This window comes from Anastrepha ludens, chromosome 3 (assembly GCF_028408465.1).
Source record: "Anastrepha ludens isolate Willacy chromosome 3, idAnaLude1.1, whole genome shotgun sequence".
Classification (NCBI taxonomy): Eukaryota; Metazoa; Arthropoda; class Insecta; order Diptera; family Tephritidae; genus Anastrepha; species Anastrepha ludens.
The window spans coordinates 117,416,708-117,443,823 of NC_071499.1; the positions used below are offsets into that span (position 1 = coordinate 117,416,708).

Genomic DNA, 27,116 nt, shown 5'->3' on the forward strand with positions numbered 1-27,116 from the left:
CAGCAAAGTTTTATTGGTGAGACATAAATATTCAAAAGTTAATTAGGGGGAAAGAGCGAGAGAGCGAGAGATACCATTTGAGATCTTCAGATCGTTTGGGATGAGCGCAAACCACAATGAGGAAATTGAGGATAACGAAGAAGCCTCTAACCACCAAAAGGGTTTGGGTGAGAAATAAGTTAATTTGGGTGAGAGAGTGAGAAAGAGAGAGATAGAGAGAGACCATCTGAGATCTTCAGACCGTATTGGATGAGCGCAAACCACAATGAAGAAATTGAGGAGAACGAAGTAGATTGTAAGCAGGAAAGGTATTTTGGTGAGACATAAATATTCAAAGGTTAATTAGGGTGAAAGAGAGAAAGAGAGAGAGAGAGAAAGAAAGAGAGAGAGATAGATAGAGAGAGAGAGAGAGAGAGAGAGAGATCTTCAGATCGTTTGGGATACGAAGGCGGTTCTTACACTAATATGTTTTTTTGTTATCCAGTTTAAAGGTTTTAAGCATTTTTTTTCCTAGAATAATTTATATATATCCTTCCATCGCATAAATTTTCATTTCTCCTTGCATTGCATAATGCATAATTACATGATTAACAATAGCATTTTTCACAATTACTGCAAATGACAAACGGAATCAAATAGCGGTACCCAGTACCTAGTACAGCAGCGGTGTAGAGGGTTGCCGTTTGTAGTGGGTAATTGTATAATTACTGCATAAAAAGGTAGTAGAAACCAGCTAAGCTTAAAACATAAACCGTTTGGCGGAAATGAAATTAAAAATGCAACAAACATAATTAAAAAATTATGTTATTATCCTGTTAGAAGGAAGCAGCGATGCAAATTTTTATTTGTGTACTCGTAGTAGCGGATTTTTTTTCTCTGCCTACAATTTTTTTCCATTTTTTTAAGCTGCATACAAATTAATGAATTTTAAATACCACATTTTCCGCTATTACAGCTGGAAAAAGTAATTTCGTGCGCGACATTTAGACTTGATGAGCTGAGGGAAGTTACAAAAATAAAAAAAAAAAAACAGAAGAACTTGGTAAAATTGTTAGTGACTCAAATAAAGTAATTTTTGCCGCTACTTTGCACAAGCATTTGCATGAAAATTATGCAAAGCGTATTGCACTCAAAAAAGCAAAGCGAAAAAAAGAAGCAAAAAAGCGGAAGGAAATGTGCAAGCTAAAATTGCTTAGTTATTTTGTAATTGCAAATGAAACGAAAAAGTATGTCTCAAAAAGTTAATTTCTTCGCATTTCCAAGCCTCGATCCCTTCATGCACTTTTGTAAGGAAAATAATCTTTTGTGCATTTTCCCGTTTAATACATTTTTTTTTTTGTTTTTGGTTTTTTGTGTGTACTTCAAAGTGAATTTCGCGCAGGAAATCTTGAAAATATGCATGTTATACTCTCAAGTATTGCAATAATTGCGCTTTTTGTGTTTTTTATTTTTATTTTTATTTTGTGTGACCATAAATGCATTAAATACTCGAAATTGCAAGGCGGCATTTTGGCAAAGGATAACAGTTGCTTATTGTCAATTGCTGCGGTTCACGGCATTGAGCGCTTCAAATTGCCTGCAGATTTCGCGTTTTTAAAAGTAAATGGAATCTGAAATTCGCACATGCGGTTGAGTGCATTGCGCGTTTTTTGCCTGTAATCTGTATGAAATACTTGAAAATCGCCAAAAAAAAAAAAACAAAACAAAAAAAACCAAAAAAAAAAAACACCCTACTCCACTGCGTGTGATGGATAGCAAGAAAAATACTGCAAGTAGCAAGTTGTGTTCAAGCAAATTGCTCTGTGCCGTTTTCATTGTTACTCACTAGTCTCATACTTCCTGCCTGGCTTATGCACTAGTTGCCAACTAAAATTCCATTCTTATTAAAAACTCTTTTTAAAAACGAAAATATTCTTATTACCGAGTAAAATCACTCTAGTAATCGCACCTAGAAAAAATCATCCAAACTAACAGAAGTCAAGTCAGGCTAGTAAACCAGCGTTGCATGGCTTGAAATTTGCATTCACCAGCATTTACCGTTAGTAAAGCAGCGTTGCTATGCTTGAAATTTGCATTCACCCTCTATAATTTATAAATTATCATCTTTTTATAAATTATTCAACCTAACCTAAAATATGAAAAAATTTAAAACCAAGTTGTGCGCCCTTTGTAGGCCTATTACGAACAGTCTGATATACATAAAGCTGCAATTAGTGGTGCCGCATTTGCATTTGTCATAGAAATAGGGATATTTTCTTTTAAATTAATTAATTTTTCACCGTTCATTTCTAATCATCAAATTTTTATTGCAAATATCAAAACAAATGTAAAGTATAATATTTCACAGCTGCTTACGATTACGGGGAAAAAACCAAAATTCAATACGTACATACAGCTACGGTTATGGTGTTACCGTGGTTACGGCGTTATTGCGCGGCATCTATACTCGTTAACAGTGATGCTCAGATGTTTGACAAGAACAGCTGATTGCCATGGTTATGTCGGTTTTGGCCGAATCTAAAATATTGCGCCATCTAGCGTGGTTCGCTGCTTGCTGGCGCTCGTTGGTGCCACCGAGTGCTGCTCGGTTATGCCTCACTTGTTCTCCGTAGAACGGAGATTGGGTCTGCCACTTCCTCTTCGTCCACCAGTGGGTACCCTCTCCAAGGACTGTCGTGCCGGAGCACTTTCGTTCATCCTCAAGACATGGCCAAGCCAGCATATCTGCTGTATTTTAATAGTTTTCACTATGTCCTCATCGCGGTACAGCTCATACAGCTCGCTGTTCCATCGGACACGGAACTTATTCTCGCCTACATGAGAAGATGATTTTTCGGAGAATTTTTCTCTCGAACGTTCCCAGTGCGCTCTCATCGATTGTCGTCATCGTCCAAGCTTTTGCGTCCATATAAAGGGACGGGTATAATTAGGTTTTTGTACAGAGAGCCCTCTGCTTCTCGATTGCCTACTGAGCCTAAAGTAGCGCCTGTTGGCAAGAGTTATGCTTCGTTTAATCTCTAGGCTGACGTCGTTCTGGCTGTTTAAACAGGTCCCTAAATAAACAAAGTCCTTCACCACTTCAAATTCGCGTTTGCCAACAGTGACGTGCTGTCCAAGATGTGAGGGCTCTTTGTATGTTGACAGCAGACACTTTGTTTTACTCTCGCTCACCGTAAGACCCACTTTTTCTGCTTCCATCTCCAGACTGACATATTATTTTTCATATTATTTCAAAATCTTATGCTAAATTAGCGTTTGTAAGGCGCAGTTGAATAGAATTTACGAGCCCTTATAATACTCTTAAATTCCTATCCCTATCATTTGTTCATTCTAGAATCGAAAAATCGTCTTTCATCTGGAGATCTTATCATGGCAGTCACATAACTCGAATTGGAATTGAATGTATCCAAACATTTGCATTGGCTAGAGCAAATAAGTTCCTTTCGTTTTCAAGACCCCATACCCTAATAATATTCAAGATGTCTGTTCATCCATTTGAAATCACTATCAATTTGCAGTCTCCGCGATCTATTTTCACTTTATCTTTCGTCTTTGATATTATTCAAGATGTTGTGGATTGCCCTCCATTTTGGAGCGAATCTATTTTTTAGATTCTTACCATATTGGCTTTATATAATCTTTGCATGCAAGAAATACGCCCTTCATGACACCTCTGATTCAAGAGCTTCTAATTTTTTTTTTTCAGATTAACTTTGCTTCCCCTAAACACTATTTCAATAAATTTCTCAATTGTGCTTATTAATAATTTATTTATAAATTTTCACTATATTTTCTTCTTACTCATTAAGATTATTATCAAAGCAGTAGCAGCTGCAAAGAGAAACTCACACTGCGTACGACAATTGCCGGAATGGGATGGATGAGTGAGAAACTGAGATACAAGCCACCAACTACTCGGTGCTAGGTCGGAAGGGAATTAAAGCAAACGAGAAAGTGGATATACCAGCCAAAGCAGGCGCAAATCTTCCTGTAGCTAGCACGGCCGGCATACAACCAACTTTCTGCAAACAGCGACTGGTTATAGATCCATCAAATGATTCTAGAAGCAAACTCGAGATGGGAAAGACCCAGCTCATGCAGGATCGCAAAAATCATGCTACAATGGCGCAATGTGAGGTCTACAAACTATATTTGATCTCTTCTCAGGAAAAAGTGTAAACTTGTGTGGGGATACTGATGGCACATTGTCTCATGCCCTCGTAAGTGACCAAACTAAAGCTAGTGTAGAACGATACATGCTCAATATGTGATGAAGTCAACGCCAGGGGCACTCTGGAACACCTACTCTGCCACTGTCCTGCATTTGGCACAACACGAATGAACTGCATAGGTTGGACGTCGCAGATCAAAAACTTGTTAGCCTATTTAAATTATCTAAACTAAAGATGAAATATAAAGTTCTTAAACTCTACACTTTGTAGCTCTATGGTACTCAATTTCTGGTCTATGTGCGATCTACAGGATCAGCCAAGTTCAACCTAGCCTAAGATTATTGTTAAATTTTTTGTTAAAACATCTGTATTAGTCTGTAACGTAATTTTTTTATTACCTAATTTTTATTTGAATAAATAAATATTTAAATTTTTTGATTTCCTAATGCAGGGTGGGCCATATAGCGTTTGCTTTTTGAACCACCTATTTTATTGAGAATGGTAACACAAATGACATGCCAATTGTGTTCATAATTTACTTAAAGGTTTGACATTTACGAAATGGGACGCTATACGCTTGAACAAAATTGGGAAATATTGAAAACCTATTTCCAAAGTGGTGAGTCTTTTTCTTCTTTTCTGATTTTGACATCGGTGGCTACGTCAATAAGCAAAATTGTCGGATTTGGGGCTCAGAAAATCCACACGTTACTGTAGAGAAGCAAATGCATCCACAACGAGTCACTGTTTGGTGCGGTTTTTGGTCTGGCGGCATCATCGGGCCATTTTTTTTCGAAAATGAGCGAGGAGCCGCGGTTACAGTAAATGGCGAGCGTTACTGTCACATACTCAACGAGTTGTTTCCAAAAATTGAAGAGGATGACATGGACGACATTTGGTTTCAACAGGACGGTGCAACTTGTCACACTGCCAAAGTTACACTCGAACTTTTGGCTACCGTTTTTGAAAACCGAATAATCAGCCGAAATTCCGATATCAATTGGCCGCCTCGGAGCTGTGATTTAAGCCCGTTGGACTATTTTTTGTGGGGAGCCGTTAAGGACAAATGCTATGCGAACCATCCAGAGACGATTGATGCTTTAAAACACGAAATCGAAGTTGCCATTCATGAAATTGGAGCTCAAACAATCGAAAATGTGCTTAAAAATTTGGTTGATCGAATGGCCTACTGTAAAGCCAGTCGTGGAAGTCATTTGAACGATATTATTTTTCATTCATTAATGACAATGTTCAATCTTCAAAATAAAAAAAAAGCTTGAAAAAATATTGATTAGTTTTTTTTTATATAGCCGATTCAAAAAAAATTTTACATGGCCCACCCTATAGTTCTTCACTACCATTTCAGACGAATCTGGAGAGTCGCGCTATTCGCTACACCAAGGAATTGGCCCTCACTCAAATGCAATTACACAAGAAAAACTTAAAAACAAGTTGAATAAAGCAATACTTACTTTTTACTAAATACTAATACAAGGCGGCGCAAAATTAATCAATCAATTTTGTCTTTGAATAACTTTTCATTCATGCAAAAAAGAAATATTTTTGAGTGATGGAAATTATTTAGGATTAATTTGATCTCCACGCGCTTCAATGCCCTAATATTTGTATACTGTAGTTGTCTAGTGCAAAAGTGTCAAATATAATCGACGTACGACGCTATTTGCAAAAATTATAAACCTTCTGAAAGGGTAATTAATTTTGCGCCACCTTGTGTAACATTTAAATTTCTTGAATACCTGTATTTTTTTTTGTATCGCTTAAATATAAAATCACCTTACTTTTCATAATTTGTATTCGTTCATCTTACATTTGCATTTTTTTACTTAAATCTTTCTTACTACTTTACTACTTTTTCGCTTTCAGTTCCACCGCAACGTAACGCAACTCTACACTACACCTCACTCTACTGCATCCACACGCACACGCACACTTTTACGCTGCCATTACTACTACGCTTGAGTTTCACTTCAACTTTCGTCAAATGCATTTGATCGTTCGAGTGTGAAGGCTAGACGCGCGGCAGACATCAGTGCAAGCAATTGACGCAAAGTCGCTTGCGGTTTAGTGAAGAAAGTTTCAAAAGAAAGGAATCAGCAAATTAAAAAAAAAAAAGCAGTTAAGGTACAAAACACTAAAATAAGATGTAATAAAAAGAAATAACAACTCACACACGCATGTCAGCAAAGCTGAAAAGCTCAAAATAAAGCGTACTATCGCACAAGAAAACGAAAAACTGCGAAGTCAATGTAATTTAGTAAGCTACTCCTCTGCACATACACACACACTTACTTACCCAACCGGCTTCTCGTCTGCATTTGTGTCTCATTCACGCAACAACTTTGTCTGCATTGCTTTTGAAAGTTGTGCGCTTCTACATGCATACATTCTCACACAACAAACCAAAACCGCAAAAACCCGCTTTAAGAGCAACAACACAATGCATGCACTTCTACTCATTTGAGAGTAGAAGAAAACGAAGTGTTGCTGCTCTGCTGCAGCCAGCCATATTTGTTGGCTGCTTATGAGTTTTCAAGTGTTGTTGCATGGCATTGCAATAACAAAAAGTATGTAAACTTGAAAAGCCATAAAAGATATGCAACGCGGAAAAGGGAAGAAAAAGCAGCAGAACAAAAAAAAATTAAAAATTAAAAAAAATAAAAATCAGCAAAAGTAAAACGTAAATGCTATGCGTGGTGCAAATGTGTCACGCAACAGTGTGAGTGCGCAAATTTAATGGCTGTGCTTCGATTCTGTGCTGATGAATAGGCTTTCAGAGCTACATAAGTTTGCCATGCTCGTTTTTTGTTTTCCATTTTTGTTTTTTTTTTTGCATATTGTCGGTTGCTTTTTTGCTTTATTTTTTAAGGGTAAGAGTTGTTGCAATTGCATTGTGTAAATATTAAAATATAACGGCGGCGGCGGCGGCAAACTGAAAGTGAAGTCGAAAAAACGAAATACATATGGCTGTGTGTAGTTTGGCATTTTGCATTTAATTGAAGTGCCTGCCACATTGCAATCGCGCCCGCCCGCTTGCTCATCAGACAGACATTATTGCCAATTGTACTTGTATGTTAATTTGCAATTCGTGCGCGTGTTGCGTATGGTGCTGCCTCCACAGTAGGGCACTTTCATATACATAAATACATATCTATGTGCATTTTTAAGGCGTTACTTTGGCACTCAACGCACTTGAAACTGCAGAGAACAGTTTTTGCTTTTCCTTTCATTTTGGCGAGAACTTTGTAAGCAAGGGCGCCGAAGTATCTGACGCCATGTCGCATATTTGTCATAATTGAATTTGAATACGAACACTTGTGGCACATTAATGGCTACAGCGCGGGAGGTAATTTACAGTGTGAGGCGCTCGCAAATGGAAGGTAAAGACAAATGCTTGTGAGTGGAAAAAGAAACATTAAAAAGTGCTATCGAAGGGGCAGGAAATGTAGGCTGTAAAAATTCTTATAAAAAAAGAAACAGGACGCTATTAGTTTGCCGCAGGTGGGTTTATAAAGTTATTGAATGCAGCTTCGGCGCTGTGAGCCAAAGTGTGAGGGTAAGCAAGCTTTAATTAGCAACCAGGATAGTTAAATTTACATGCATTTATGCTAATTTAAATTTTCTTTCTAGTAGACAGAAATTATTTATCACGTAAAGGTAAGGTAATTGCGATATTCTTGAAATTTTTTTTTTTTTAATTTGTGAATTTTCACACAAAAATTAAGAAATAATTATAAACAAAATTGCCAATAATTTCGTTGCTGCCGTTGGTGTTCTCGTCAAGTGATTTTCGGTAAGTAATTTTTTCTTGGACAACTACTAAATTTTCAGCTGCAAATACGTGGGTAAGTAAAAAAATTATGGTAAGCGAAAAATTAACATTTGTTTTCAGATATTCATACAAAAATTTTACCAACAAAATTTTATTGTAGATTGACTGCGACTGCGTCTTTATAAGAAATTGACGAAATAAAAAGAAAAAAATGCATTGCTTATTTCTTAATGGAGACAATGTCTATATGGACTATAAAGTTTCCTGGTAAACGAATCCTATATACCGCAGTCAGTAACTAGTTTTAATTAGACTGCTCATAAAAGACTTTATTTAAATTTAAATTATATATACAGGGTCCGGCACTCGAAGTGTAAATAACTTCAGACTGCTTCCACAGCTGACGCACGGACTAGTTAGTTGACTAAATGACAGTCCAGAGTATTGTATCGAAAAAAGAAAATTAGTAATGGATTTCAAACGTGTGATTGCATTATATTTGGCTGGAAAATCACAATCAGCGATTGTTCGTGAGCTCGAGCACCTTAAAGTAAACAAAGTTTTTATTTATCGCACCACTACTCGTTACGAAGGTACTTTTAGCATCGCGAAACGTAATGGAGGTGGTCATCAAAAGACTGCAACGTCACGTGAAATGGTTCAAAAAGTGGCGAGGCGACTTGAGCGAAATCGCCGACGAAGAGCCAATCAAATTGTGAAAAACTGAAAATATCTGACCGTCGCATCCACCGCATACTGAAAAATTATCTCAAAGTCAAGGCTTACAAGATTCAAAAGGCGCATGATCTCACACCAAAGCAGCAACAAATCAGACTTGAGAGAGCAAAGGAGTTGGTTTGCTTGGCCGAAAGTGGTCAATTTTCGCACCTTGTGTTTTCTGACGAAGAAATTTTCCAAATTGAGCAATTCGTTAACTCCAAAAACGATAGTGTTCATTTGACCGACCGTTCATACGAGAATTTGAGTAATCGATTGGCCACCCGGAGGCAGCACGCGCCACAGGTAATGGCTTGGGCCGCTGTAACCGCAGATGGGCTCACTCCCATCGTTTTTATTGAGCCTGGCGTCAAGGTAAATGCGAAATATTATCGGGAAAGTGTTCTGGAGGTTGCTTTGAAACCGTGGGCAGACCAACATTTTGGGGGCAGACCATGGTCGTTTCAAGAGGTCTCGGCACCGTCTCACAAAGCTCGAGTGAACCAAGAATGGCTAAAAAAACAACGAGCTTCATAACGACCACGCAATGGCTCTCAAATTCACCAGACGCGAATCTGATGGATTATTCTCTTTGGGCCATTTTGGAGAGCTAAAATATTCACCAGTCTCGAGGCGTTGAAAAACGCCATTGCCCGCGAGTGGGCCGAAATACCTGCAAGTCACGTTCGTGCAGCTTGCGATTCGTTTCAGGACCGTCTCAAGGCCATAGTCGAGGCAAAAGGTGGGCATATCGAGCAAAAGTAAATTGATTCTTAATTTTGAATTATTTTCACACATTTTTTACTTTGAATTGAATAAAAGTAATTTTCCAAACCAAACCTTTTTAATTGGTTACACTTCGAGTGCCGGAGCCTGTAGAGAATACCTTTTCTTGGAAACTTTAACCTCAAAAGAGGTTTAGGAAATTCATAACCCTCCTTGAGGGTAAATTAACAATCCTCACGGGCATTCTCACAGGCTTTTGCAGATTGCGCAGTCATCAGCACAGAATTGGGTTATAGTCCACTGACTCTTTTCGTTTCCAAATCGCAGTCTCCAATGCACCTTCTCCTTGAATGTAGCGCTGTAACGTGAAGAAGGTTGAGACATCTTGGCCAAATGCAGCCAGAAGAGAGGCATATAAGCTCAACCCAAGCCAGCGCAATCTTAAGTTTAATAAAGGAACTGGGTTTAGATGAGGTGTTGTGATGAATAGAAGACACAAAAGACCGTAAAGACGAAGTGCAAACCTCAAATTTTATTCTATTCTATTCTATCTTCCCTTATTGCTATCAAATGCATTTGTTCACTTGCCAATGCACTTAGACAGAAGAATTGTTTTGAACAAAACCCAATTCGAGAAAAATAAAGTAGGTTTCAAACATACTTTCAAATATACAAATGGCAAGTAATGCACAATTTTAATTATCCTTCAAGTGACACTCAAATCAGAACAATCGGGTGCGCAAAGGTATTGAAAACCTCGGTACCTGAAAAGTTTGCTAGAATGTGTCGAAACTCCTTTCGAGTTTTGCATTGCGTTTGACACATGCCAATTGTATTGGAGCGCTGTCATGTAATACTAATGACGCCGGCGCTGTGGATGCCCCAGCATTTTGATATAATTAAATTTATAAGAGGTAATTGTGCTGGCGTGCATTCTTTTGAATGGAAAAAAAGATTACATAAGTTGAAGTACATAACAAAGTGAAGAGGTAAATGGCTGCGTAAGAGCTCGCTGATGGCAGATTTTGAATTAAATACAAATTTAATTGCATGCGTATGCGTGCGCACAAGAAAATTGTTTTGAAGTTAGGTGAAGAGATGGTAGCATTTTCGGGCAGTTAACACCATATTTCTCCGAAATTCGAAGAGATCTCTCTATCCGCAAACTAGAGTTTGAGCGTCGTGCTTGGGCAATCTTTGCAAATAGGCAGAATTGGATTGAGTGGAAAATCTGCACCGAAGCCAGGACCTCCATCTTCACTGACGATTCCAAGATGATGGCATCGGGAGTCGGAGCAGGGGTTTTCTCTAAATCAGCCAATTTATCTATCTCCTTTAAACTGCCGAATACTGCTAGTGCTTTTCAAGCAGAAGTCTTTCCGATCCTGCAGTCATGCAAAATGCTTAGGGAACGCGGGAGTGAGGGAGATGCTAACATTTTCCCCTATAGTCAAGCCGCGATTAAGACTCTGACGATGCCATGGTGCAGAACGAAATTAGTAAACTCCTGTAAGGAGGGGATCAAATCTCTTGGGTGTGCAGGTAACATTTCTCTGATCTGGGTTCCAGGACTTAGGAACATAAAGGGAAATGAAATTGCTGATGAGCTTGCCACGAAGGGGTCTGAATTGGCCTCAGAGACCTCCTATCCGATCATCGGCATCCCCCTGACAGTTGGGGAACCGGGGAACTGCACAAATTATTTCTCAGGAAAGCGCAGAAAAGATGGAGCCCCTTCCTTTATGTGATATTTCGAAAACCCTTTGGCTCCAATACGATATACGAAGGACTCAGAAAGTTCTTTGGACTCCTCGCCATTCAATTTCCAAACTCGTAGCTGTGTTTACCGGTCACTGGACGATGGGCATAGACGCGGAAAAGCTAGGATTACCATTTAACCCCCATTGCAGAAGCTGTGGGGACCTTTTCTGAGGAGGAGACTGTTGCACACTTTCTCGGTAAATGTCCGGGTTTGGCAGCAAGACGTTTAAGCTCACTGGGTGTCCCTTTCTTCGACAGTCTGGGGCATTGCGCCAACCTAAATCCCATTAATCTTCTCCATTATATCAACAGCTCTGGCTGGCTGTAGATATGTGCCTGTTGGAGGTCTCATAATGGTATCAAAACGGCGCTTTAGTGCTACTTGAGGAGTACCAGACTGGCACTTCAACCATTCCACCTACCTACCTAGGTGAAGAGTCTAATTTTATTAAAAAAAAATATTTTTTTTAATATTTCTAAATCCTTTTTAGAACTTTTTTTATTTGCGTATGCTCACCTTTTCACTGCGGTGGCCATAAAATTCCTGCTAGTTTCTTTTTTATAGCCGCAGTAAACGTAATCCTCCGCACACAGCCAACGAATCACACTTTCCGAAATCTATGACTATCTAATGCAACACTGCAATCAGTTCGTACGAACGTGAGCTAACAAAAATCCCATAAAGCACTTTAGTATGTAATAAAATTTCCTCTACAATTCACTATTGATTGCTGCGCTGCTGGCTACACAAAACATCACACAACAGCTTAGCTGGCTGGCAGGTAAATTAAATATCTCCACTAACCCCGAAGAGGTGCAACCATATCAATCACAATAAATAAAATAGTAATAAAGTGAAATGAAAGGAGAATACAAAAAAAAAACAGGAAAACTAGTGCAACCACTGCTGGGAAGCTCACACACAACACACTCACCTGTATGCGATCCTCAGCCAAGCCGGTCTTCATCGAAAGCAATTCACGTGCGCTCACATCTGGATAGTGCGCCTCCTTGAAGGCCTTCTCCAACTCCTCCAATTGATTGCTCGTAAATATAGTGCGCCCGTGCCGCCGTTTATTCTTCTTTTTACTGCTCAAACCGCCAGCGCCACCAGCACCGCCCAGCAGCGCACTAGGATCGCCACCGTGTCCGAGCAGGCCATTAGGTGCGCCCACAACACTTCCGGCACCGGCCATGCCACTTCCGATGGCAGCAGCCGCCGCCGCCGCCGCAGCAGCACCGTTCAGGAATGCCTCATGGGTAGCGCCCGCATGCGGATGATGGGCGTGCGGGTGATGCGCATGTGGATGGTGGTGTGCATGATGCGGATGATGATGGCCATGATGGGCGTGTGCATGTGCATGCGGATGGTGGCCATGTTGGTGATGATGTGAGTGCGCATGGTGTGCTGCCGCAGCTGCAGCAGCATGATGAGCTAAAGCGGCGGCGGCATGTTCAGCGGGTGAAAGTGTAGGCCGTACCGAAGGTGAGGTGTTGTTATTGCTGGTGCTGCTGTTGCCATTACTCGTAACGCCACCATTTGAGGATGCGGTGCTGTTGTTGTTGTTGCTAGTTAGGCTGCCATTCGTTGTGGACATGTGTGAGGTGCTGCTGCTGCCGTTCGAGCCATTACTCGAATTCGCTTTGCTGGGCGAATGTATATCATCGTTGTTGTTGTTGTTTAGGCTATTACTGTAGTCTTGGGCGCCACGTGCGGCTTGTTCTATGCGGCGTGAATGGCGTTAGGAAAAGAGAAAGATATTTTAAATAAAATTTGTGATTGAAAATAAATGTTTGTTATTGCGAAGCAAAGGTGGAATGGAAATTTAAACAAAAGTGGGTGCGGGTGAGTAGTGGATAAAGGCATAAGGAAGGCGTAGAGATAATTGTATACACACAAGTTTCTGAGTACTTTTTCTGTAATCATTTAACCGTTAAGTGAACGCTATACCAACCCACACGCGCTGCTCATTAAAACTAAACCTTTAAACCAATTATTTTATTTACTTCCCATCAACGCTTTTAATGATACTGAAGTGTCAAATTTGACACATTTAATTCATGGTAACCCTTTCCCTACACTAAACGCCAAACAATTGTCAAATCACTTTCCCGATACTCGAAGGTTTCCACTTAATTTGACAAATAAATCCTAGTGGAACAGGCAAGAAATGCACACAAATCGCCCACTTCAAGCGAAATCGTACACGCATAATCCCTAAATAATCCCTAATACAATAACAACAAGCGTGCATAAAAAAGTACGTATGTAGATATATTATATACAAAAATACATCCCTGTTCGTATATCGAATTTCACATGCCATAATTGGCATTAAATACCACAGCAGACACACACGACACAGTCCCTTTGTGAGGCGAAAGGTAAAGTTATAATTTACTTAAACTATTTCCGATGCAGATTTCAAATAATCGCTGGCTGACTGGCTGGCTGGCATACCAACACGCTCGCCCATTTTCTCGCTTTCATGCACTCGAAACAAGAAAGGACTGAGCGTTTGGAAAGTTGAGCCTTATTTCCCGAAAAAAAAATACAAAAACGATTCTATTCAACTCAGAGTTTTTCTGCTGAGTGTCTGAAAAAAATGGCATAAACAACTTTATCTGCAAACGCCTTTATGCCGGCTGACTGTCACAATAGAATGCGCCCATATTTCTTAGGTTTCGGGTGGGGTACACACATGCATGCACACACACATATGTGTTGATCCTTGGAGTTTTTTTTTCTGAGCAGCACAAGGTGTTCTTGGCTAATGCGGTTTCTTACGGCAAATTGTATGTGGATTTTTGAATGTCTGTATTGCCATTGTAGTCTTAAGCTGCCAACAAAGTGGCCTTTTGGCGGAATTTCTTAGATTTTTGCATACAGCATAAAACTCTAAAGGTACCCTGTTGGAAAAAGCGACTACAGAGATTACTCTCGTTTAAATAAAATGAAAGGCGCGTGCAATTTCAGACATAATTAAGTACTCGTATATCACCTTGATCAAAAAGTTCCCGGAATATATTTAGGAATTTCAAAATACTCCTAAAATTTAAAATGAAACCGAAATGAATGCTCATATTTGTGTACATAAACAGTAGCTGAGTGGTGACAATGTTTCGACATATTTATTCGAAATTCATTGACTACAACTTTCCTACCGGGCTGTTCGAATTGTTGTATGTGTATGCATGTGTGTAAATGTCAAGCCTAGCTATACAAAGAGAAGATTTCGCAAATCGCATTTCCTCAAGAAGCCAACTCAAGCCAATGAACACTCACACACCAACGCCTTAACACTCTCATACAAACCACATATACAAGCGCCTTGATTTGAAGGAAGTTGTGTGATTTCTCGCATGCGATAAATACTCGTATGCATAACGGCAAGCCAATTGGTGAAAAAGCGCATGCGAGCGGTAGTGAGTAACTGAATATTGAGAGTGCGAGTGTGAACGAGTGTCAGCGAATTTTTGCACGTTTGACAAATGTTTTTCCAAACTCTATTCAACCAAAAGTAGATTGACAAGCAGCGATTGCGTGTGCCTGTATGAATGGGTAGGTGCGCGACAATTCGCAAATGTCAAATGTTTGTTGGATATGTTTATGTGGATGTACGTTGAAGGGTTAAGTTACCGTTTCGTTCGCATTTGTGTATGCCCCAAAAAGAAAAAGAACACAGAACAGAATTCCGCGAAGTAATTTACAACGGCTTTTATTGTATGCGGCTGGTAAATTGTTGTTGTGTGCGGTACAGCTATGCTTTAGGCTGTATTTTTATTGTATTCATTGTGTTGTGACAATTAGGGTGTTAAGTGGTTTAGCCACATTGCAAGCCACATACATACATATATACGTACGCACATATTTGTGGAAATACAAAATGATCGCATCAAATTATGTTGAAATGGATTGAGAGAGCAGAAGGCACCTTTTCTATGGTCCATTGTTTTGCTGATAAGACATCAAGGCGTATGGAGAGTTTGTGTATTTTGTGCTTACTGAGCCTAATTTGATTTTCTGTTACCCGCAATGTGTTTTTCCAATTTTTGTTAAATTTGAGTGGATAAGAAATACAAGACTTTTGTAATTCAATTTGAGCCAATCATTTGTATCAGATGGAAAATTATTCATGTATTTCAGATTGTGAATGATGATTTGTAAGGTTTAAAAATATGTTGGTAAGCAAGTGAGGATCAAATGGGGAAGGAAATAAACTAAAGAGAAAGTATTAATTAAAAAAATATGATAAAATAAAACAAAACCAAATAATTTAAAATAAAAGGAGTATAATTAGAAAGGGGTATATAAGAAATATATAAAAAAGATAAATAAAACTAAATAAAAATTAAAAAAATAAGGGATTTTAATTAAAATAAAATGAAAAAAAAAAATTTAAATAAAGTAATAAACAATTAAATTAAAGCAATTACAATCAAATCAAATAAAAAAATTAATTAAATTGATTTAAAATAAAGACAAAATATAAAAATATATGCAAAAGAATTACAAAAACATTGAATGAAACCTAATTAAATATTTTCAAATAAAATAAAATGAAAAAGAAAACCAAAATAAAATAAAGTAATACAAACTAAAATTTAAATAACTAAAATCAACTAAATTAAACTAAACTGATTTGAAATAAATAATAAAATTAAATAATGAGAAAAAGGAAATAAAAAATTAAATTAGTAAAATAAAAAATGAAATAAAAATTGCAATATATGTGTAAAAAAAAATGAAAAAAGTAAAATAAGTTAAATCAAAATAAAGTCAAATAGTCAAAAACAGTAAAACAATATAAAGTAACATGAATAGAAATACAAAAATAAAAATAAAAAGGAGTCTATTAAAACAAAATTAAATAATAGGTTAAATAAAATAAATGAAAAAACCTAAGAAAATAAATAAAATAAAAAAAATGAAATGAAATACAAATAAAGAAGGAAGAAAAATAAAATCAATTGAAATAAAATACAAGCAAATGAAATAAAAAATTGGATTCAATTAAATAATAAACAAAATAAAATTATAAACAAAGTGAAATGAAAAATTAAATAAAACAAAAAACTGAAAAATAAAATTATTTACGAAGAAAAAAAAATAGAATAGTATGTTATTAAATTTCAAGGGCCGATGTTGCATGTGAACCACACCTAAACGTCAAGTTTTTTTCTGCATTTCATTTGACATTTTTCAATTTCATCTTAACTCAATTAGAACCCATGGAAAGATACACAATTGAGTAACGCATTAAAGTTATTCAGGCTTATTATGAAAATGGGCGTTCAAATCAAAATGCATATCGCGCACTTCGTGATTTTTTCGGTCAATTTAATCGTCCAAATGTGCGTACAATCGGAAAAATTGTGCAAATGTTTGAGTAAACCGGGTCTGTAGGAGATGTGAAAACACCAGTGCATGCTCGTACAGCTCGTACTGCAGAAAATATTGCTGCTGTTCGCGATAGTGTGGTTGAAGAGCCGTCCACCTCAACTCGTCGTCGTGCCCAACAATTGCACCTCTCACGCTCGTCGTTGATGAACATTATGCATAAAGACTTGCATTTACACGCTTACAAGGTGCAATTGACTCAATAACTAAAGCTTCTTAACCATTTCAAGAGTCGTCAATGGTCAGAATGGTGGCAGGAAATGGCAACAGTTAATGACCAATTTTCGAAGAAAATCATCTTCAATAAGCCGAATTGCCACATTTGGGCGAATGATAATCCAAGAGTGATTGCCGAAAAACCAATGCATCCACAAGGAGTGACTGTTTGGTGCGGTTTATGGGCCGGCGGCATAATTGGGCCGTATTTTTTCCAAAATGAGGCCGGTCAGGCAGTTACTGTGAATAGTGTTCGCTATCGTGACATGATAACGAGCTTTTTATGACCCGAATTGGAAGATATGGATGTGCACTTGTCACACAGCTAACGAAACAATAGCTCTTTTGCGCGAAAAATTTGATGGCCGAATAATCTCAAAAAGTATAAAAATAAAATATAAAAAAAAAAAATCAAATGTAAAATAAAATAAAAAGTAAAATTACATACACCAAATGAAGTAAAATATAAGAATGTTAACTACAATAAAAATTAACTTAAAATAAAAACATAAAAAATAAAATAATTTACGTAGAATAAAATAAAAGAAATAAAATTAAAAAATTAAGAATGAAAAAATTAAAAATAAATAAATCAAAATACAATAAAAAAAAGTAAATATAGCATAAATTGAAATACAAATAAAAAATAAATAAAATCAGCCAAAATAAAAATAATACAAATTAGATAAAGTAAAAAAATAAAATGAAATATCTTAAAACGAAGAAAAATATTGTAGATTAATGTAAACTATCTTAGAAAAGAAAACTATCTAGAGGATATCCGCTTTTTCACTGACAGTCAAGCGGCCGTTCGAGCATTCAGCTCCTCTTATACCCACTCAGATGTGGTTCGATCCTGTCTCTTATCTCTTAACGAGATAAGTGTTCAGAATTCTGTCCAAGTTATCTGGATACCGGGTCACAGTGGATTCGAAGGTAACTGCTAAGCTGATGAGCTCGCAAGAGCTGGAGCTGCGCAATCAAATGTTAGTAACTTACCCACAATCCACATTCCGCTCTCAACGTGTAAAATGCTCATTGATCGAGAATTTCACAGCATTGCTGATCGGAGGTGGCGAGTGGAAACTACTTGCGTTACGACCAGACAAATCTGGCCATCCTACAATCTGAAACAGACAAAAACCCTTATAAGCCTTTCGAAACACGAACTAAGGCATATAATATCTCTTATCACCGGCCACTGCCTGTTGGGCACTCACGCACGCCGGCTCGGGGTTCCTCAAAACGACCTGTGCAGATACTGCGAGGACGAAGATGAGGAAGTATCGAGCAGGCATTTGCTGTGCACTTGTCCCGGCAGCCAGAAGTCGACTCGCTCTTCTAGGCTCTCCAACAATTGACAATCTTTCAGTACTCTCGGACCTGAAAATCGAATCTCTCATTAAATTCTCGAAACGAATTAATATCTTTGACCAAAATCTATAGTCAAAATCTCGGTTAGGTGGGGAAATCATATAATATAATGAGCTCTAGGGCAACACAATGGACCCAACTTGCGGTCTATGTGGCACTCCGATGCGGGGTCACCCTTAAACCAACCAACCAATGTAAACTACGATAAAATAAAACAACTTAAAATAAAATACAAAAAAAAGAAGTAATAAAAAAATAATGACATTTATTTAAGGGGTTATATACAGCTAGAATTTTCGAAAAATGGATTTTTTTTCTTAATGTAAAAATATTTAAGAATACACACCGAAAATTTAATATCGTTCCGGTGAATATTTTCGATGTTGCACGCAAATTTGAAAAGGCTTTTCAGAGTGCTTGAAAGTGCTTTTCAAAGTTTAAACGCGTTTTTCTCAAAATGGAGTTTTGAAAGTCGGTGACCAACGTTACTCGAAAACGGCTAAATCGATTAGTCTCAAATTTTAACACGAGCTTCATCAATATATTTTTTAGTAATTAATTGAAGATGTTTTTTCACCTATGAATATTTTTTTTTATATAAACAATTTAAAGCCGAAATTTTTGAGAAAAATCGATTTTTTGTTTTGAGAAACCGCCATTTTGTCAAAAAATTTATTTTGCTTATTCCTTCGATTAATTGCTAGATTTAACAATACTTTAACTGAATCTGTTTGGTTTTTTAATTTCAGAAAATCCAGTTCAGAGATATAGTGGTCACCGCAAAACGACTTTTTTTGAGAGGAGCTGCCGCAGATCAGCTGAAGCTCCTTTCCAAATAAATATTTTTACTAATACTACTTTTACTAAGTCGTAAAATACAGTTAAAAGGTAACATAATATGTGTACAAATTTTTAGATCAATAAGTCTCTTGCCTATTTTGTCGAAGCTATTTGAACAACTGATTTATGACCGCCTTTATCCCCTAATACAATCTAACGACATCATTCCCTCTCATCAATTTGGCTTTTGGGGAAAACATTCAACGATACAATAGGTACACAGAGTAACAAACAAAATACAAAAGGAAATTGACAACAAAAATTAATGCGTCGCAGTCTATCTTGACTTGGTTGAGGCTTTTGACAGTATATGGCATCCCGGACTATTGCACAAATTAAAAAAAAAAATACTTCCGTCATTATCTACTTTTGCGGAGTTACCTTAATGAAATATATTTTTATGTTAAGTATCAGGATGAATGCTCTGATGTACTACGATGGAAGCAGGTGTTACACTAGGAAGCGGTTTGGGACCGCTCTTATACATTACTGTATCTATACACATGATATACCCTGCCCAAGTGGCGATAGCATGATTGCAACCTTTGCTGATGACACCGTTTTAATGAGCTCTAACAAAAACATTAATGTTGCCACAAATAAACGACAACAACTACTTAAGACTACGCTGGCCTGGTTCAATACATGGGGGATCGAAATTAACACAGATAAAATATCCAAGTAATATACACAAACGGAAAGTGTGATCCACAAATATTGACTATAAATAATAAAGTCATAAAATTTGATACAAAAGCCAAATATTTAGGCTTAATAATTGATATAAAAGTGGCCTGGAAGGAGCAAACACTTCAAAAGAGAAATGAAGTTAAAACAGATTCGGACAACTCTACTGGCCACTTCGAAGCGACTCGCGACTTTCACTTGGTAATAAATTGTTAATCTACAAAACTCTTATAACTCCAATCTGGAAATATGTCATCGAACTATGGGGAGCAACCTTAAAATATTGTAACGACTACAATCAAAAATCCTAAGGACTATCTCAAACGCATAGCCAATGACGATATACATAGGGACCTTAAAATTAAATTTATGGAAGACGTCATTTGAGAATGCAGCACAAATCATATTCACAGACTACTAACACACACAAACGAAGATATGCTGAAAACTCCACATTCAGAACTGCAAAAATGAAGACTAAAACGAATAACTCCAACAGCTCTAGCAGATACTTCATCACTAAAATAAATATCAACCTGTTCTACATTTTATGTCATATTATATAGTTCTTATATGCATTATCCGTCTTATGATGTAAAAAGAAATATACTTTAAATAATAATTTAATGCTACGCTTATATTTCCATAATTGTTACAAAAATTACTAAGTGTCGAAGGTTGACATAATAAATTGGAAAAAAGAAAAACGCAAAAAAATAAATTTAAAAGTTTTCTCGGAAAAAATTCTGGAAAAATCGCTCTTTTGTATATAAACCATTAAAATAAAATACAAGAAACTTAAATTAAAATTTCATTAAAATAATTTAAATAATTAATATATAATATAATTGCAAATATGTAAATAGGAAGGGCAAATAAAACTAATTAAAACCAAAAGTAAAGATAAGTAAAATAACCTTTGGTTGTGTGTTTGATTAATGAATAAATAACTAAGACAAGCAAAGGCAACTTAAAGAAAGGTAGAGGAATGTGAGGAAATGAAATTATAAAAAGGAAATTCGCTCAGAGAAAGTTTTTCCAGTTAATGTTCAAATGGCATCAGTTTCCAGGAAATAAAAGTAAGAAATACCATATTTTCATTGTTATTATTCAAAGATTTAATGCAAGAAAACTGCAATTCAATATTTTTTGCATTTACTCAAACATAAACTTCGCTTTCTAAATTCCTGCTCGCCACCGTATCACATTTCCAAATATCTATACTTGAAAAATCTCAACCATTCCATGCTCAACACAATAACAAAGCAAATTGCTTAATTGAACAATTAATTGTATGAAAAGAACACGCTTATAGGCAGGATTAATAGCCAACAGCGAAAGTAAGTAATCAAATGAAATGAAAACAAAACTAGAACTATAGAAAATGTACAAAAAAAAAAAAAAGAAGAAAAACGGGAAGTTTCGATGATTGGTGTGATTTAATTGCTTGGGCGAGAACAAAAGAAAATTTTCTAGGTAAATACACGTAACTAGTTTCTTAAATGAACCCAAAAAAAAAAGTATCGCATGTCAACGGAGAGGCCAACCAAAATGGTGATGGCAGCAACTTCACAAATATTCAAGCGAACAAAAAGTAAAATATTGCAAGTTATGTGATACGACAATATTCACTACTGCTAATTGAATTATTATTTCTCTATATAAAATACTCCTGCATCGAATGTGCGCTCACAAAGCATGTATGTATGTATGTATGAGAGGAAAGCAATCGATAAGGCAACAACGCAGAGACGAAGTGTGGTGGTCAGTTTTTGCTGTTAATTGATGCGTCTCTAATGACATTTGCGTGTGGATTGCATTGTGGTCAAATAGGACACACTCTTTTTCATACACTCGTATTACAGACTCGAGCACATACTTGCGCACTCGCTTGCTCACCGACCGATACGCATTAGCCCCTTCCATTGCACAGTGTGACGGCTACGTGTGCTAGAATATTCAATCAGTAGGGGAAAGTGGCGTGCGATTGTGGAGCTTTTTGTGTTGTAGTCACCTACTAATTGGTTTCGTTAAGAAGTGCTTTTGATTGTGAACACAAATTGATTGATTAGCAATGAAGGAGTGAAAGTGGGTGATTTAGGTATAAATAAACTGTTGCAACACAGAAATTGGCATTATTGGTGACGGTGCTATGAATAGCGAAAATTTTAAAAAGGCAAAGTTGCTGGCATTAATGTTGCTTATTGGATGCTGGTTGGTAAGAAACTAGTTTTATAGAGAAAAATGTAGCAAAGTTAGGTTAGGTTGTGGTGGCTGGCTCACAGCTTACTTCATGCAGTTTCAGTTTATGAATTTAAATTATTGCAGAATGAAAAATTGTCGCAATTAAAAAAAAATGCAAGCGTTTGTTTATGTTGTGGCGGCGAATCATCGCTTGGTTAACGGTATTTTGGATTTCTAGTTTATGTAACTAGCGCACAGTTATTGTTTTATGCAATTTTTAGTATGTTTGTGATCGCCATGTGGACAATATAAAAATACATAAAAAATGGGCCGACGTACTACGATTGAACGGCGAGAACTGGTCATCAAGCATTTTCAAAGCAGAAAGTCGCAGCGAAAAATTGCGGAAATAGTTTGTTTGAGTAGTGCTATAGTACAAAGTATCATTGAACGCTTCGTTCATGAGAATAAATAAAGGCCGATGTGCCCCAAATAAAATTTTTGACGAACGTGATGAGCGTTTAATTGTTCGAAAAATAAAAGAAAACCCAATGCTATCGGCTCCAAAACTGCTAAACGAAATTCAGCAGGAAGTTGGCAAATTATGCTGCGTCGAAACAGTGCGACGGGTACTACGTGAAAAGGACTTTAGTGCTCGAGTAGCACGAAAGAAGCCATTCATAAATAAAAAATACTGAATTGAGCCCAGTTGACTTCGCCAGAGAGCTTGAAATTAAAAATTTTGACTTCTGGAAAACGGTAATATTTTCAGACGAGTCCAAATTCAACCTATTCGGCTTAGATGGAACGTCTTACGTTTGGCGGAAACCTAATATAGAGCTCCACAAAAGCAACATAAAACCGACTGTGAAACATAGTGGTGGCAGTGTAATGGTATGGGCATGTACGTATGTCAGCACCCGGAGTAGGAAATTTAGTGTTTGTCGAGGGTATTATGGACAAAACAATGTACCTCAATATTCTAAAAGATAATCTACTCCAAAGTGCTGCGAACCTCGGTATACCACAAGATTTCCGTTTCTACCAGGACAATGACCCTAAACATAAGGCGGCAAACGTGCAGATATGGCTCATATGGAACCGTCCACATTTAATGCAACCACCGGCTCAATCACCTGAAATGAACGTCATCGAGAATTTATGGTCATTACTGGAAACAAAAATCCGCACACATCACTTAAGCAATAGAGGCAAGATAAAAGCCGTAATTTTGGAGGAGTGGAACAAAATCGGACCGGAAGTAACAAAAAAGCTGGCGGATTCAATGCCAGAAAGGTTAAAAGCTGTTAATAAAGCCAAAGGATACCACACAAAGTACTGAAACATTTTTAAATCATTAGTTTAACCTAAATTTAAGAAAAAATTAATACTGCATGCTGTTCTGCGTTTTTGTTTTTTTATATTTTTTATTTAAAGCTTAAAAAAATATGTGAATAACCTTTTTTATACTGCAATTGCGTATATATTATTTGATATTTAAATTTTTTCAAAAAAAGTTTTAGCTTTCAAAATACAGTATTCGAAGTTTTAGTACCTCGCCTGCATGAAATAAGCTGTGTGCCACTGTACATATGTACATACTTCGACCGATCAACGCAATAAATTTTCGACCGAAAAAGTGGACTCTCTTCTCTTATGGTGCCAATTTAGCTTAAAAGATGCCACTGTGAATAGGTGGGTTGAGTTAATCCCAATTCCTGCTTTATCGCTTAACTCTTACCTCACAATTAAATTATAAAATGAAATTATAAATAAAAAATTATACATTTCTTTATCCTATTTTATTTTCTTTAATTCGCATCAGGCTTATGAAACAAATAGCAGACTTGCAAGCACTCATGCGTATCAGAAGAATTCATCTCTGGGCTCTGCTGGGTGGTGAATGAGTTTTACTGCTACGTGGAGGGGTAATTCTCTCTCTAAAAAGGCTCTTGCTCCTCCTAATCAAAACAGAGGAGATGTAAATACCTAAGCGGAATAATACTTCAATAAATTTATGGGTGCAGAATAGTGGATAAAGAATAGATAAGAGAATAAATGAAAAAAAAAACGAATAGTTTTCAGGTGATGGAACGATGTATGAGCTCTTGGACGCAACATCGTTGGCAGGTTTATTTGGACAGGCCACCCTATTGAAACTGGATTGCCTTAAACAGTAGGATGTTTAACACGGAATTTTGCTTTATAAGGAAAAGAGGCGATCTATTCCGCAAGTGACAAGAAATTTGGTTTCATTTGAGGTTTGCGAAGGATCTCAGTTAGTTGGCAACTACCGTTTGCCATCCAGTGCATACTTGGTTGGGCTCTCAAAACCATAAGACAGTATAAACTACACTCCGGAGCAATAAATTTTGAATAAATTTACAATTTATTCGTGAAAGTAATAGTTTGGCCGCCATAGCCGAATGGATTGGTGCGTGACGACTATTCGAGTCTCCGTGCATGAAACCTCAAAATGAAATGAAAAAGTTTTGTCTAATGGCGCCCGCCCCACGGCCGTGAAAAAACTTCTCATAAAAAACAATTTGCCGTTCGCAGTCGCCTTAAAACTGTAGGTCTGGTCCCTCCATTTGTGGAATAACATCAAGTTGCATACCACAAAGAGGAGAAAGAGCTCTGCCAAGCACACAGAAAGAGAGTAAGCGCCAATTGTATATCTAATTTTAGAAAATATAAATTTTTTTAATATTGAAAAAGAAGAGAGTACCTACTGCTAAACGCTACAACTCTATCTTTGACCCTTTCAAGTAGTGAACTTCGGTTAGCCATTCCACATTGTAGAAAAATGAATGCAAGTGCAAATGGTTCCACAAAATTTCTCCACTCTCCACACCTCCACTCTCCACTTTTTGAGAGTGAGTAATTAAATAACCAATTTGCAAATTAGACAACATCTCTCACTACAAATGCATGCGTGCCACCCCCCTTTTGGCCTTTAGGAAATCACTGAAAAGCAATGCACAAAATTATATGAAAAAGTAACCCTCGCAACTAAACGCAAAATAAGCGAAAATTTAATAAGGATAATTGAGTATTAGCACAAGTGAGGCAAAAGTGAACGAAATTCATTGGACCAAGTACATATTTTATAGGCATTTTCGTTTTAATTTTTTTCTTTGCTATTGAAAAATTGAAATATTATCAATAACAGAATTTAAATTGCCAGACATACTAATAAGCGAATGTGGGCCGCAAAATGTGGGTGCGGGCGGTCTTAGAATATTCCACAAGTACTCTATACGAATAGACATGTATGTATGTGTGTGAGTGTGTTGATGAGCAACGCACCAATTACCTCGTCAAGAAGTCATTACCATGCGCAGAAAATGCTAAAAGCAGCATGAAGTAACGCAGCATAATTTTCTTAAAGCTTAAGTGGAGCGCGGCCCCTCTACACGCTCCTATTTCTCTTACTCCTCCTTACTCTACCCAATTTCCCCTCCATCTTCATTTGCGATTTACTTAGGTATTTCAAATACATACATACATTTATTCAGAAATGCTGCTGGCAGCGGAAAAGTAATGCCGTAGCGGAAAAGGGAAATACGCTGTTGACAGGAAATACACTCGAAATTGGCAATTTTGCATTTACGTTAATAATACTCCAGCGTATTTACTACTACTTTACGCGTCTAGGAAAAAGGGAGCAAAGCTGCAAATAGACGAGCAAGAAATGTGAAATAAAAAATGTAGAGTAAAATAGCGTACGAATGGAAATAGCACATCAAGCAAGCCAAGTTGGAAAGGTACGCAATTTTGAAAGCCACCCAGCGGTGGTGCGAAGCTGCAGTCGATTGAGTAGACGAAGCACGGTTTATTTGTAGAGCAGTGGCGCATTGAAGTGGGGTGAGAGAAAAATGTGAGCTGAGATAAAAAACCGAATAAAAAAGCTGAAGATAGAATGCAGACGTGGCAGCTCTGCAACAACACTGCCATGCCGCATAGACATTAACAATATCATCATGGCTGTCTTCCGCGCGCCACCACACCGTTGCTGCTGCTGTTGTTGCCGTGGACGTTGTCACTGTCGTCGTAAGCCAATATGACGCGCAATTATTTGTAATGGAGACGTCATAAAAAACGCCGTATGAAGCAAAATAAAAGTGAAGTACTACAAAATAAAAAAATACAAATGAAAGCTACGAAACGGGGCGTCTGCTAGCTAACTGCCGGCTACAAAAGTTTTCTTCACAATTTTGTGCATCTTTTTTTTGCGTTTTTTTGTGTGTCTTATTGGCAGTCAGCTTGTGCAAGTGAAATCGTATTTCAAAGATGGCGCCAAGTATGGCGGCGTTATTGGCACATAAATAGTAGTAAACACACACACACACACACACATTTACGGCAGCGCCAGCAGACAGTTCGCTAGTGGTGCGAGCTGGCTCAAAAGTTTAAAGTTTTTTTGTGGATTTTATTTTTTTTTTGCAAGCAGATAAAAATGGCACGCATAGTTTACTTTTCTACTTCACGCTGATTGCCATAGTTCGTGTAGTTAGACGTCGGTCTTACATTATTTGTTTGTTGTAGTTGGTTTTTGTTGTCTAGTAGCTGCAAATTGGCATTGCATTGCATGCACAAAGTTGAACAGTGCAAAGCGCTTGGAGGCTTGGTTGGCGAAAAGCAAAGCAACACTTAGGCTAAGTGGCAAAGAGCAAAGGAACTGTGTGAGCAAATCGTGAGAGAGTGAGGGATTTTATAGTTCGTTCGCTGTTTGTTAGTTTTAAAGTGTAAAGTGTGGATATTTTTCGTGAAGGAAATTAAGAAATAATTTTAAAAGCGAAGTGACGATGAAGTATATTGGCGAAATGTGCTAGTGTTAATTCTCCAATTCTCAAGAAAAACAGAGTGCAAAAAAAAATGTTTTTGTTTTCTGAGTAAAATTCCTTGCCAATGTGCATTTGGTTACAAAAAGTCGACAAATAAGAACTTTTTAAAATTTTGTTAAACTTAAGTGTCTTTTTAATTTTTGTTATACGAGGTGTGTTCAAAAAGTATCGCGAATTTTGAATATCCGCATGTTACGTATAGTCGAATTTTGATTTTTTTGTTGCGTTATGCTGGTTCTCATGTCTCTCACTCATGCCGACAAGTCCGGCCATTTTGAATGTTCAGTTAATTGTTGACAGCTGCTTTGCGTGCACGTGTTTCGGCTCGTCTTCGATTTTTACCTATTCAAAAAGATGGATCAAAGAACCTTGTGTGAAAAGCGAAATTAAGTGCGCGGATG

At 37.2% G+C, this 27,116-nt stretch overlaps 1 protein-coding gene across 1 annotated transcript in view; it reads right to left on the reverse strand.

Moving 5' to 3' along the window:
- Positions 1–27,116, reverse strand: part of LOC128858877 (muscle segmentation homeobox) — an 87,160-nt gene that overhangs the window by 13,121 nt on the left and 46,923 nt on the right. Inside the window, exon 3 of the mRNA XM_054095430.1 lies at positions 12,102–12,889. Within this exon, the coding sequence (XP_053951405.1) occupies positions 12,102–12,889 (788 nt within the window). The remainder of the gene's footprint in view (positions 1–12,101; positions 12,890–27,116) is intronic.